The sequence below is a fragment of the Diceros bicornis genome, assembly GCF_020826845.1.
Source record: "Diceros bicornis minor isolate mBicDic1 chromosome 13 unlocalized genomic scaffold, mDicBic1.mat.cur SUPER_13_unloc_1, whole genome shotgun sequence".
NCBI lineage: Eukaryota > Metazoa > Chordata > Mammalia > Perissodactyla > Rhinocerotidae > Diceros > Diceros bicornis.
The window spans coordinates 9,898,180-9,912,059 of NW_026690866.1; the positions used below are offsets into that span (position 1 = coordinate 9,898,180).

The 13,880-nt window shown below is 50.2% G+C and overlaps 1 protein-coding gene and 1 long non-coding RNA gene across 3 annotated transcripts in view; both read left to right on the forward strand.

Moving 5' to 3' along the window:
- Positions 1–8,373: 8,373 nt before the first annotated feature.
- On the forward strand, positions 8,374–9,588 carry LOC131401652 (ral guanine nucleotide dissociation stimulator-like). The gene is made up of 3 exons (XM_058536900.1): positions 8,374–8,630; positions 8,774–9,175; positions 9,551–9,588. The coding sequence occupies exons 1-3, from the start codon at positions 8,381–8,383 to the stop codon at positions 9,586–9,588; spliced, it is 690 nt and encodes a 229-aa protein (XP_058392883.1). The 5' UTR covers positions 8,374–8,380.
- Positions 9,589–9,903: 315 nt separating this feature from the next.
- The window catches only part of LOC131401712 (uncharacterized), a 100,721-nt gene continuing 96,744 nt past the window's right edge, over positions 9,904–13,880 (forward strand). The window contains exons 1-4 of one of the 2 annotated variants that reach the window (XR_009217875.1): positions 9,904–10,131; positions 10,977–11,046; positions 12,558–12,626; positions 13,049–13,068. This is a non-coding gene — a long non-coding RNA (uncharacterized LOC131401712). Of the gene's footprint in view, positions 10,132–10,976; positions 11,047–12,557; positions 12,627–13,048; positions 13,069–13,880 lie in introns of those variants that run through there. The other variant, XR_009217876.1, reaches the window with a different exon arrangement.

Genomic DNA, 13,880 nt, shown 5'->3' on the forward strand with positions numbered 1-13,880 from the left:
AGGAAAACATAACAGGAGTCACAAGGAAAGGAAAAAAACCGTCTGTCTAATTTAGTATTAGTTTTAAAACAAGACATTAAAAACACATTCTAACCAAAAATCCAGATGATTACCACATGGAAGAATAGAGGAGAGAAGATTTAGTTAAAAAATAACTCATTTTTTAGGGAAGATATACATAGTAAGATACTCTACTATTAACACATTGCTTTCAGAAACTGGTAAATCTGTGGGACAAAAGTAAGTAATGATAAAGAGGATTTGAAGAGTGCAACATACTCGATTAGAAAAATAGACAAATCCCAACACACTGGCTTATTGTGAGACTTGTGATGCTGAAAACAGTCGTTCTCCTGACAGCATGATACCGCAGTGGCATATCAATTTTCATGAATCAAATTTCCAACGCATATAAATCTAAAAAAAGGGAAAATCCAGTATTTCATTGTATGCAACTAGTGATTCAACATGCAACAAATACCAGAAAAATAGAGACACAGAATTAGGTGTCTTTTTAGAGAAGACAGATATAACAGCTCTTTAGTGAAATGTTATGTTGGAATCTATTGCAATATTACATAAAAAGGACAATCCATTTGGACTAGGTATGTTTTCTCTGTGACTGTGAGGGCAAAACTCTAAGGAATTCCCTGACTGTGATAACTCTCTGTTGATCTTAAAATACAAATACATAACACTCAGGAAAGGAAAGGAAGGAAAGATCACATTTCTCTCCTCACCTGAAACTCAATCTCCTACCTCAGAAGCATCACTGTCTGTATCTTCTCTGTCATGCAAAGGAATCAAAGAAAAGAAAAATATTGGTATATATTAAAGTTTCAAGAGCTCAAAGCAAGAAAACCTAATGACCCCTGCAGAGACATTAATGTAGTGTGAACTCCATGTCATCTGCCCCGTCTTGTCTTTTATCACCGTATTTGTCCGGACGTCCTTCTTTGCCCCTCACTCTCCCTGCCTCACTAGCGAGTCTGTCTGCATCAGTGCTACCGCCAGTCTCTCTCTTGCCATCTTCACTTTCTCTTCCTGTTTCCTGATATCATCCTGAGTCACCAGAAGTTGTTTGCAAAGGAGCTGTGGGATGTACAGACCAGCTCCTGGGATCGTATCTGCTGAATCTGAAGACCAGGCAGGGGTGGGCATGGGACTGGAGTTCAGGCTACCTGCAAGCACACCTGGCAGGGATGCACCTGTGCAACTAGGTGAAAGATTCAGCAGGGCTTTGGCAAAGTCCAAAGGACTTAATGGTTCTTCTGCACTCTGCAGGCCTGGAGACCGTGCAGTTTCTTCTGCCAGCAGAGTTGTTGGGGCTGCTCCAACGTTTCCTCCCATTGACGGCATCTGACCTCGTTGCCAGGATAGGATGTGATTCTAGTAACTGGCCTCTTGAATATGTAACTGGACATCCTCAAAGGGATGGAGATGCTCAAACCAGGCTTTGTGTTGTATTGGTTTTCACAATCATGTCGCTTCCTCTGTGATGATTTGACCATCATACTTCTTTTCCTCTTATCCTATAAAAATAAATTATGAATGTGGATCAGAGTGATAAATGAAGCCTGCCTTCCCAGGACAATTATGTCAGTTGCCTTGTACTTCTACCCTCCCTCTCTCTCTGTGGGGATTAATCTGACCTGTGTCCTGGGACATCATCAGAGAGATTTGGGTCAAGAACAGAAAGCTCTAGGTCAAAACTCAGGACTACGGCAGGTCATTTCTTCTCCCCCATGTTGTTAGACACTTATGAGTATGACTTTATTCTCTTTTTGTCCTTGTCACTCTCAACAAGAAAAGCTCTGGTGCTCCCTGTCAGGACACACGGTCCCCAGTCTTTTTCTAAATCCCAAATCATACCATTCTTCTGTACTATATGACTATTCATTTCATTAACCTATTGACCACTTGGTGTTCATAGCTCCATTAGAGTTTAAATCAGTAGTGAAATTATCATCCACCCCACTCCTAGTGACTCTTATTTGACAACTGTGAACATTAAATCTCAGTACAGAGAATGTATGTCTGAAAAAACTCAACTTCCAAATGGAGATTGTGCTGTAAGTGGAAAGTACACACTGGATTTATGAAACCCAGGAAAACAATGTAAACTCTCTCATTATTAAGTTTTGTATAGACTGCACCCACATTGATGATATCTTGGTTATAGTGGGTTAAAATATACTATTAAAATTAGTTTCACCTGTTTGCTTTAATTTTTTAAAATGTGGCTACTAAGAAAAAAAATTAAATTCTATAATATAGAGTGCTTAATGTTACTATTGGACAGTGCCGATGAAGCCATCAGTGAAAATAAATTCTAGAGAAAGTTGTTAGGGAAATTTTTTCCCTAGAAAAGGAGTCTACACTGGCCCACACTGCAAGATGCAGCAAAAAACTGTCATACACACACACACACACACACACACAAACACACAGACACTGACAGAATGAAAAAAACCTTTTCCTAGAGTCACCAATTCTCACATGGCATGAGGTTGCACTCCTACTTAGTCCTAAGTGGACTAATCTCAAGAAAGAAGGCAGAAGTCAAGGTAATTTACCAGTTAGGAAGATCTAAAACCAGAGACTAAAGCTCAAGATATGTGGTGAATTTCCTGTCGTGGCTTCTGTTATTAATTCAATATGTTAGGGAGACTTTTCCAAGGAGGGTTGTTTTAAAAAACACATTTTTTTACTATGTAAAAATAGACAGGCTATGTAAAGAATAATTACTCTAGCTAATCAATGAAAAGGAGATGATAGAACACGAATACCCTTATTATAAGTCACTACCGGATTAGAGAGTCAGGGAACAGCTGACATTGGGTTAATTTGGCCTTAATTAGGATGATTCTGATTTCATGACCGTCATATTGATTGTATTATGCTAGAACCTACGAAACTTGCCAGCCCCCCTACTATTTAACAACCAAGGCCCACCAACCAGACTAGTCCTTGCTGACACATTCCCTGCCTCCATCCTTTCTGACAACAACTGGAGGATTTTCCCCAAATCCCACTCTGTCCCTGCGCTCTTCTACCTGACCAAGGGCCAGGGAATCATTTTCTCCAAGGCTCAAGCTCTGCGTGTGCCCAGCTCTGGGGATGGCACTTCTCTCTCGAGTGAAAACAATGATCAGAACGCAGACCCTGTGAGCTGCAGCAATTGGATAAAGACTGGGGTTTGCTGACAGAAAAGAAACTTTAGTGGGCACGGTTACCAGGGTCCAAGAAGCCCCAGTGATTCCTCCAGGGAATGTGATGCAGGACAGAGCAGGAATGTCTGCTTGTGGTTTGGCTTGGGAATGTCTCTAGGATGACATAGGTGACATTGGTAATGCATTCGCCAATGTTGTTCATTCATTTATTCATCGTATGTCATGGAGTGCTTTCTGTGTACATCCAGACAACAGGCTCACCCTCTGGGGCTCACAGGCAGTGTCAGAAGAATTTCTAAATTGTATTTCTAATATATAAGTACAGCACTGGTAATACACTAGGTGTTCCAAGCATTTTCCAAACATTAACTCCTTTAAGACTCTCCATAAACCTACAAAATATGTATGCTGATCATTATTGCCAACTGACAGATGAAGAAACTGAGGCACCAATCAGGTAAATAACTCAGTCAATACAAATATCTAGTAAGGGATTGAGCTGGAATTTGGACATGAGGAGTTAGCTCCATACTCTGTGCTCTTAACCACGATATTTACTCTCTAAAGACTTCACATCATGAAAAAATTTGATAAGTTATTCATTTTCTTGATGCGTTGAGTAGCCACACTATTTTATCTGTGTCTGAAAAATAGAATACCTGTGTAGAAACTACTGCACATACACACTCAAATTACATCTACCAATGTCCCCAGTCCCTGAAAATTAATACAGAGAACATTTCAGAATGTTTCTTGCCCAGGTAGGGAGGACTCTGAGGAAATCTCAGTGTTACTGTAAGAAGCTGAGGACAGGCTGGGAATGGGTCTCAGGGGAAAGGTGTCCTCAGGAGTCACCATTGAATGACAACATTAATGGGAGGGTTTCAGCAGTGACTGAATTCAGGATATGGTGGTGTTTTAACCCGGTGCTTATCTTCTGGCTGTGGGTTTATGGTGATGCAGCACAGGGAGTGGGGATGGTTCACTGTGTTCTTGGGGAAACCAGACCCATGAAATAGAGGGAATGATGGTTTCCTTAAACAATGGATTTATGGTTGGGAAAAATTCGGCCTGGAAGAGACAGTCGTGTTCCTGGTATAACCAGAAGGAGTTGCCTCTGCATCAGCCAAAGCAGACAGCCCTTCCCCGTGCACTCATTTTATCTCAATGGGAGGAAGGAGGAGGAAATCATGTATTGCTCTTCTGGATGTAAGATCTGTGATGGTAGAGACTGTGCTAGGAGGTTCTGAAAGGCCTCTCTGAGGCATTTCAGACCTTTGCTGTGACCAGAATGACAAGTGTAAGCACCCCTGTGTATGTCTGGGAACACTTAGTGTGTCAAGGAGAAGGCTCCCTGATGCAGAGACTCACAGGAAGAAGCGAGTTTGACCAGGGAAGGTCAGAAATGTGGCCAGTGTGGCTGGAGGGAGTCTGAGAAGAGAGATTGAGGGGAGAGAGGAGGGTGATCAGGCTGGATCCGGGACATGGTAGACTGTTACTTTCTGTTCCTCTGTGACAACATTACTCCAAAACCTACCACCTATACAGTACAAATATACAACATCTCATAATTTCTGTGAGCCAAGCATCTGGCATGGCTTAGCTGGGTGCCTCTGCCTCAAAGTCTCTGTGAAGCAGGGTTGTGGTCTCAACAGGGCTCAAATGGGGGAGGATTCCCACCCAAGATCACTCCCATGGGTTTTGTCAGGATCCATTTGGACTCAGAGTCTGAGCTCCTGTCTGCCTGTTGGCTGGACACTCCCTCAGTTCTCTCCTAAGGAGCCTCCACATAGTGCAACTGAAAACATCAGCACTTGCATTCCCAGTTCTGGTGATTTGATAGAGAGTGATAGTAAGAGCGAGAAAGAGAGAGAGAGAGAGAGATGGAAACAGAAGGAGGGAGGTAAGTAGGGAACCCAAGTAAGTCAGTAAGCAGGAATTGACAGATGTTTTGTAATTAAAACTTGGAAGTGACATCCCATCACCTTGGCTGTGTTCTGTTGTTCAGAAGCCAGATACTGACCACTTAGTGATGACAAAAGGATGTGCACTTCAGGAGGCAGGGAGCATTGGGTCCATTGTGGAGGTTGCCCACCACATAGGCCAACGTGAGGCACCTGGGACTGATTCTGAGTAAAACAGGGGACCGTGGAAGGGTTAATGACAGTGGATCACAATGTCTGAATTTCCTTTAATTTCAACCCCTTCAGGATGCAGACCTGAAAATGAGGCCCAGAGGGGCAGTGACTTTCACAAGATCACACATCTGGAACCCAGAGAAGTTCTGACTGGTACTCTATGTGATGTCCTACTCCTTCTTGTACTTCCTCCATCTCTAAGTGTGTACATTAGACACATGTGACACCAGCCCACAGGTGTTGTACGTATTATCACATGTACCCTGACAAGGTCCCTAGGAAGCTGTTTTTAGCCCAATCCTCATTGTGCAGCTTGGGAGACTGGACAGATCTTGAGAGGCACAGCAGCTTTTCCAGGACACTGAACTAGTAGGAAAAAAGAGGTCTGACTTCAGCTCTGTCTCCTCAAAGCTGGCCCCCTGGATCCACTCCCAAGGAGCTGTGGAGAGGGTGGTGATGGGTATTTGTGTACAGTGATGGAGATGACATGGGCAAGCAGGGAGAGCAGCCAACAGCCTAGAGGGGCTTTTGGGTTGGTCTGATTGAATGAAGGGGCCAAATAATAGAACCTTCAATAAGTGACGTCACTTCCTTGGTGACAGCCCCCAACAAAACTTAGAACTCTGGTTTCCAGGCACCCACATTGTAATCACAGCCTCCTTTCCAGTTCATTTGAGTGGAGACACTCGACACAGCAGGATGTTCTCATGTTGTTCCGTGACTTTCCGAAGCTCTGGCCCCAGGAAAGCCCAGAATGAGAGCATGTTAAGTTGCTTTAGACATTGGCTCAGCCCTCACCTCGAATGTCTGTGGCCTTTTGGCAGGAGGAACCATCAGGTAACAGTGTGGGCCATGGCAGGCCACTCTAGGTCAGGCCAGAACTGTGATCCCAAAAGGACAGCCCCACACCCATTAACACTCATTGTGTGTGTGTTTGTGTGTGTGTGTGAGGTGGAGTTAGGGAAGCTGGGGATGAGGAGGACCCAGCCTGGGCAGGAGCAGTAAGCTAGATGGTGGGAGTCGGGCAATGTGTCATGTTCATACTCAATATCTTGGCTGCAGGAGAGTCAGGTGAGTGCTGGGGACCAAGTTCCTCTGTCTGCATGTGAATCCCGGGCCCTCAAGGTGTCCTCGCATTCCTTCCCTGGTGGAGTCTATGCAGATTCCCCTCTGTGCCTGATCTTTGGCGGGGTTTCCCCCTGTGGAAAAGTCCAGGCAGACCCCTGATCCCTCCTGGCCTGAATGCTGGGCACTGTCACTGCAGAGCTGCACCCAAGAGATGGTCGAGGAGCTGGTGGATGGCTTCCAGCTCACCCTCTCCCTGGAGAGAACACAAGTGCACCAGTCCATCAATGACCAGGGCTGCTCTGAGGTGAGTGTGGGTGCAGACGTGTCTTCACACCCAGGAGTCTGAGATGACCAAGGCAGTGCTAGAATGCAGACTTAAATCTGAGAACCCCCTGGGCTCCCCACCCCCATAATTTTCTCACTAGAGTACCCCACAGTCCCACTCCCAAAGGAATCTGGACCTTCACTCCTCCCCACCAGCTACACAGGAGGGTAGAAAGTCACCTCATTCTTCCTGGTGGTTCACTGTGATATCACTGACTGTATGTCCCTCCTCCTCTCCCCCAGTGTGAGGATGAGTTCACTGTGAATTTAAATGAGGCCTGCAGGATGCGTGCCCTCCAGGCAGCATGATGGAGAAGCTGACAGGGTCCATGGCACCAGCTTTCCTGAGTAGGAACATCTCCAGCTTCACCACCTTCATGATCAACTACTCGACCTTAGACATATCCCACCGGGTCCTGGACCAGCTGTTTACTAGCTGAGTAGCCACTCCCTCCTCAGCACAGTGGTGACTCTGCCCACTGCCAGCTGTGTACCTTGGGCAAATCCTCACATCTCTCTGAGCCTCAGTTTGCTCTTCTGAAAAGTTGGGGGGGAGGATAAATTTCATGGTGATCTTGTAGGGACTAATGGGATCAGCAATGGCAGGTGCTTACCTGGTGCCTAGATCTGCAGAGAGGGCTGTGGACGTGCTGTGGTTGTCCATGGTGTTTATTTTTCTCTTCCCCGTGAAAAATAGTCTGCCTCACTGATCTCTAGGATGTGTTTTTTCTGAGTGTGGTAAAGCACATGGAAAGCACCCTGTCAAGGAGTTGAGATTCCATCCAGCTGGTCCTGATCCTTTTCTTTGGGGTAGCCAATTAAGGATCTCTGGGGCAGCAGAGAGGCCCTAGGCCCACTCAAGTGTCTGGGATGGTCTGGCTGGACTTCATTCATTCAAGTGTGTAGATTAAGCACCTACTACATGCAGGACATTTGGAGACACTTAGTAAAGTCAGTGAATGAAGGAGACACAATGGCTGTGGCTCAATTGTCGTCTGAGAGTCAGACAGTGACATTAGACATCTTTCGCAGTTCCTGTCTTCCATGGTACATCCCAAGTGATGCCCTGATAGCCTCCTTTATAGCTGGAGGCATCTTCCTTTATTCCAACCAGGAGGGCAGAGCACAGGCCCATGTAAAAAAGTGCGTGGTCTTTGGGTCCAGAAGAAGGGCCTCCTGTCTCTACAGAACAAGATATGGAGGGAGAGATGGGGGCTTTGGCTGGGGTGGGCCTGTCAGAAACTTGCGTCTCACACATCTTTTGATTCCCAAGGGAAGGCTGAGGTCTGGTGGCTTCCACTCCAGGAGGACAGGAGTCAAAGAGCTCTGGATGGGTGCCAGGACCCCTGGGAAGCAGAGGGGTGTCTAGGCTGAGTTGTCTCCAAGAGACCCATTCCCATCACACACTCATCTTAATCTACCTCCTCTTCTCCCTATCCACCTCTTCTGACCACCACCTCCAGGCCCAAGACAGGAGATCTGTGAACAACCCGCTCAAAAACCGGCCTCTTCTCAATCCCGTTGCACAAGTACATGGAGGGCTGGGCTGGGCTGTGTCCCGGCCCTTCAGGAGAAGAGTGTCAGCAGGAAGAGAGTCATGTCAGGCTCTGTGTTCAACGTGCTGTATGAGCAGGGGCTTATCCCCAGGATGGGAAGGGGCAGACATCGGTGCCTTGAATGAGAAGTGTGGAGGGAAAGGCCAGGCCTCTGACTCTGTTGCCAAATTGCCTCCCCCAGTGCCATCTCTTCTCTGGTGGGAACCTGCCTGGACCCAGGGCAGGATTTCTGGAAACCCCTGCACTTTCCCTGTTTCAGGATGAAGCTGACCTCTCTGCATCTCAGCTTGCCTGGCTCGGAGCTGGGGACCACGCCTACTTTCTCCAGGTCCAGCTGGAGCATCCAAGGCCCATTGAGGAAGAACTGGAAAGTGATGAAACTGCAGTATGGGAAGATGATTTGCAGGGTCTTCAAAGGCTAAGTTCCCTTAAAGGCAGTGGAGTCTTTCCTGGCTTTGACAGGGACCGGGGAAGTCAGCTACTTGAGTGAAACTGTTTCTTTCTCCTGCTGCAGTATCATGTCCAGAGCTCCCTCCAGCTCCAGAGCCAGAGCAAGGGCCAGCTCCACGGCTAGATCCAGCTCCAGCTCTTGTTCCACCACCTGTGCTAGAGCTGGAGCCAGTGTCACCTCCATCAGTCCCTCCAGGGCCAGAGCCACCACCAACATCAGCTCCAGCCCCAGTGCCAGCTCCTGAGCTGGAGCCAGCTGGACCATTGGCTCCAGGGAGAATCCTCACTCCAACTGGAGAGATAACAGCAGAGCCAGATCCAGCCCCAGAGCCCACCTGCCGCTGGGATGTGACCAGCAAGAACCTGCTGAAGGAGGAGAAGCCTGACTTCTTGGAGTTTCTTCCCAGGCTGTTGGCAGAGCAGTTGACACTGATTTACGTGGTGAACAGCCGGGAACTCACGGCAGGTGGGGTCGGCCTTCCCTGTGCCATGAGCTGCCCCACACCTGTCATTTCCTGATCCAGAATCCCATGATCTTGGTCCAGCTTCCCTGCTTACCCTCATGTGACCTGAGCAGCTTTCTTAACTCCCAAGCCTTTGCTGTCCTCATGTGGACAGTAGAGATGGACACTGAGAGCAGCTGCCATGCAGACTGGCTGTGCAGATGGACGAGGTGGAGCAGAGAGGAAGTTGGGCAGAGTCTGCGCTTTGGTGGGGGAGGGGAGCACACTGAAGTGCTGTCTCGTCCTTGGGTAGTTCACTCATTTGACCAGGAGGCCTCAACAGCCTCAGCACTAATAAGCACCTCATGTGTACATGACTGCAAGGCACACAAACAAAGACTGTGGTTTTTGCTGCCTTGGGAAAATGTGCATCTGAAAGAGGAGTCAGACCCCAGGATGGTCAGATTGGGTGGGAGATGCCCCTAGAGACGGTCAAGCAGGAGCCGAGTTCTGGTGCTTGGAGGAAGTGAGACTGGGCGGCGAACAAATGTCACTTCCCGGCGCCACAGTATCGGGTCCTGGGTCATCCTGTGCTGGGTACCCTCAGGGGACACAGGCAACACCCAGGGACTCCCACAAGCCTCAGGCCACATTCTCAGCTTCCTGAGTTCTAGCTCTCACCACTGACCCGGCCTGGGACTGGGGGCTGCGGACACTGAGCTGGGCTGTGCCAGGGCTGGGTGAGATGCCCTGTCCTCCCCAGGAGCTCTTCAAGAAAGTGATGCCCCACGACTTCCTGGACTCCATCTGGTCCCAGTGTGACAAAAGGGGCAATGAACACCTGACACCCACCATCCATGCCACCACGACCCACTTTAACAGAGTGGTCGAATGTGTCGTCACCACCTGCATTGGGGACCCGAGCATGACGGCCTAGGACAGGGCCAGGGTGGTGGAGCTCTGGATCCAGGTGGCCAAGGTAAGATGTGGGAGGCCCAGAGAGCCCCTCTCTGGAGTCAGGGGAACTGCCCCTTCTCCGTTCTCAGCTCTCATGTTTGAAGTCTGTGGTCTGAGTCTTTGCACAATTATTAGGTCCCTCTTGCCAGTGCCTCAATGACCTGACTCCTGGTCCCAGTGGTGGGAATCTCACCCCTTCCTGGGCTCCTTCCTTGCCTTGAGCTAAAATCCTCCTCCCTGGAAGTATTCTTCATCAGCTTCCAGCTGTGCCTTTCCCGGGTTCCCTGAGCTGCTGTGTCATCCAGGAAAGGAGACGTCAATGAGGCGACAGAAGCCAGAGGAAGCAGGGCTCCAGCTCCCCCTCACAGCTCATTCTCTTCCCTTCCCCAGAAATACCAGGGCCTGAGCACCACCTTGGTGGACCAGACACCCCCCACAGGGCTAGCATTGCCCTTCTGTCAGTTGGGACCTCCTGGGAGACAGCAAACCCTGGCGATAGGGTCTGACATGGTTGGGAGGCTTGGAGTCTTTCTGAAAACTTAAGCCAGTTGTTCTGCTTCAGGAATCAGTTTCCCTAAGTGACAGATCCTGGCTTGAGCCAAATTGAAGATTTTCAAGTGTTTTCAACAACAGAACTCTCTGTCTACATGTAATTAAGACTGTTTAAAACACATCTGCTGAGAAGATAAGAGAATGGAGGCCCCAGGTGACAATAGGAGAGCCCCCTCCCCAGTCCCAGACACCTTAGGGCTCAGAGGACACAGTGAAAACGCTCATCCAGGCTGTCTGGATCTTCTGGGTTTTCAAACAAAAGGGATTTACCCTCAAACCACTCCACAGTGTCTCTTTCCTTTTTTCCCTCCTCAGGAAGAACTGTACAAAACTTAAAAAATTGATGAAAACAAGCCAGCGGGAGAGCAGGAAGCTGCTCAAGGAGGTGAGTGGAGGCTGGAGATCTGGAAGGAGGGGAGGTGAGGTGGGGAGGGACAAGGCAGGATGTGCTTTGGGAAGTTTTTCACTTAAGGTTCCCTGAGAAATAACGGTCTGTCTTGTCCAGCTTGACAGGAAGCGGGGGGTGTGAGCTTCAGGGGCAGGTGGGGACTTTTTGGGGAAGGAGGCCTTGGTCACGGGATACAGTGATGTCGGCTGGACTGTTCCAGGAGGTGAGGAGCTGGCAGAATGAGCAGGTCTCTGGCTTCCATGCGGACCCATCAGCTGGCCCTCTTCCTCCAGGCTGGCAGGTGGATGGAGTGGGTGGGGGTTCCTTTCTTCCTACAGCAGCCCAGCCTGTCCTCAGGAAGCCAGGCCCCTGCTGCTCCTTCTGTCTTCACTGCACCTCACAGGGGTGGGTACTCTGCCTGTCCCAGGGATGGGCACTGTGAGGTCACACAGCTCTTGTGGACTCAGGGGCTGCCCAGCCTTGGGCCAAATGGTGGATCTGGGACAGAACTGTGTGCTCTCTGTGACTGTGCACTCTAGCCAGATAGTGGTCACTGCTGACAAACCAGTGAGTCTCGCCCGGTGCCTTGTTGACAAGGATATGCCCCAGATGGCAATGAGAATTATCGGGGAACCTACAGATTCTTAATGGACCTTCCTGACAGGACATTAGAAGTTTCCAAGTAAAAAAGGATGCACATGTCACCATTACACAGTGCTGTGGTAACCCCCTACACTGTCACTCAGATGTGGCACAAGGGGGATCCTTCCTGAGTGAATAAAAGAGGAGTTCTGTGCAGGGTCCATCATGAGGGGATCCTAGAGAGCTGAGGCCTTTGGCATGGCCTCAGGTCCAGCCTGGTATCAGAGAATCCCAGGGGGCTGGAAAACACAGAATCCACTTGGATAGGACCCTGAAACACCTTGCGCCTCCCAATCCATGGCTCAGGCTGACTGAGGGCCTCAACACACCCCGAGAGTCCAGAGGACAGGACCTTGGTCAGAGGTGTGTCTGGAGGAGGAGTGAAGGCCGGGGGCCAGGCCCTTTGGCTGGGAGGGGAGACGGTCTCCTCTGTGCGCCCCTGAGCAAGTCACTGCCCCTCTGTGGGCCTCAGTCTCCTCATCTGGGAAATGGAAGGAGATGATCTGTGGTGCAAGCCTCATAGGTGTGATGAGGTACAAGGGGGAGAGGAATGTGCAGGAGCTTTGTGCTCCTCCTCCTCGAGGGGGGAGGGGAGAGTACTGACAGTCAGATGACACTGAGTCCTCAGGGGACCCTTGGAGGCATGGGAGTCCTCCTCACACTTTCCTGATGAGGAGAGAAGCTTAGGGGCCTTGGCAGGCCTGAGGGCACAGAGGAGGGAGTGTTGGAGCTGGGAATGATCTGGAATCAGAGCACTCTGGAATGGGATCAGTCATAGACACCAGATGTCCAGGGTCCAGGATCAGGTGCCTGGGAGACACGGGGAAGGGAGCATGGCCTCCCTGCGCCTCTCATTGACCCTGCAGGAGGTGACCTCTGTGTGGGCCACCTTAGAGATGGATCCCCAAGGAGCCCAGGAGAGGCAGCAGCAGCAGGTGATGGGGCCTGAGGGGGAGGGTCCAGGTGTTAGAGGAGGGGGTCTCTCTCCTCTCGGCTTGAGGTCTCCTTAAGAGAGGGGACCCTCCTCCTCCAGCCCAACACTTGGAGCCCCAGAGCCTGAAATGCCTGCCCAGGAAGTGACCAGGAGGAGGCCTGGAAGGGTTGGGCGCAGGATGGATTAGGGAGGGGAGGGGCAGGGAGCACATGCTCTGTGATTTGCCAAAAGCCACCCCTGGGAGGTGACTGGGGAAGTTGGGTGGTCCTGGAGGGGGCAACTGGGGGCAGGCCGCTGAGGGTCCTAGGCTGCTCTCTGTGGGAGTCTGTGGTGGGCAGGAGGCTGGGGTAAAGGTATTTGGGGGAGGGTCCATGGGGCACCTGAGAGGTGGGACTCATCACCCCTCCCACCCTGATTTCACAGGGTGTCGTCCCCTTCCTGGGTATGTACCTCTATCTCCTGAAGCTGCTGAACATTGGGATGGAGGATTATCTGGAAGTGAGTGAGCCTGAAGGTGGGACCAAGGAGCAGGATCTTGAGGTTTGGGAGGTAAGAGCCCTGCACTGGGCCCTGAGCTCTCAGTACCTGGCAAACCTCCTCTCATGAGAGCCCCATGGCCACCCCTGGGAGCTGGGGAGTCAGGCCCATCTTAGCAATACATGAATAGACGCTCCGCATAAGCCGCCCACCAGGCTCCCTGGGCTGGTGAAGCTCAGAGCTGCCTGCCTGCAGAGCTGCAGGAGGCTGTGTCTAAGCTGCACTCAGCCTCCCCCTCAGGCCCTGCACCTGGGGGAGTGCCATCAGCCCCTGCAAGTGAGGAAGAACTTCTGTGGTCCAGCTGTCCCTTCCTCCTTGAGGCCTCAGTCTCCCCATCTGTCATCAGAGATGGTGTGCTACATAAGGTCTCTGGCCTCAGCTCCCCTGTCCCTCCTGCTCTGGGGCCCAGAGCCAGACCCAGTGTCAAGTTCTCTTGGTGGAAGCTCTGCCCTCTGCTGGGCCCTGATATTCTTGCAGCCTGAGAAGGGGTGGGATGGGAGTTGGTTATGGGCTTAGGGGGCTGTTTCAGATGGACATTAGCTGTCTCCTTTCCAGGGAAATCGGGTCAACTTCCAGAAATGGTGTGAGGTGAGCAGCTGTGGGAGGGTGGGGAAGTGGAAATCACAGACCTCTGCTGGCAAGACTTTCTCTGGCCTCATGCCTTGGGTCTTATGTTCATTGGGAGAGTCAGATCCACAAAGCTGGGAATCCCATCACG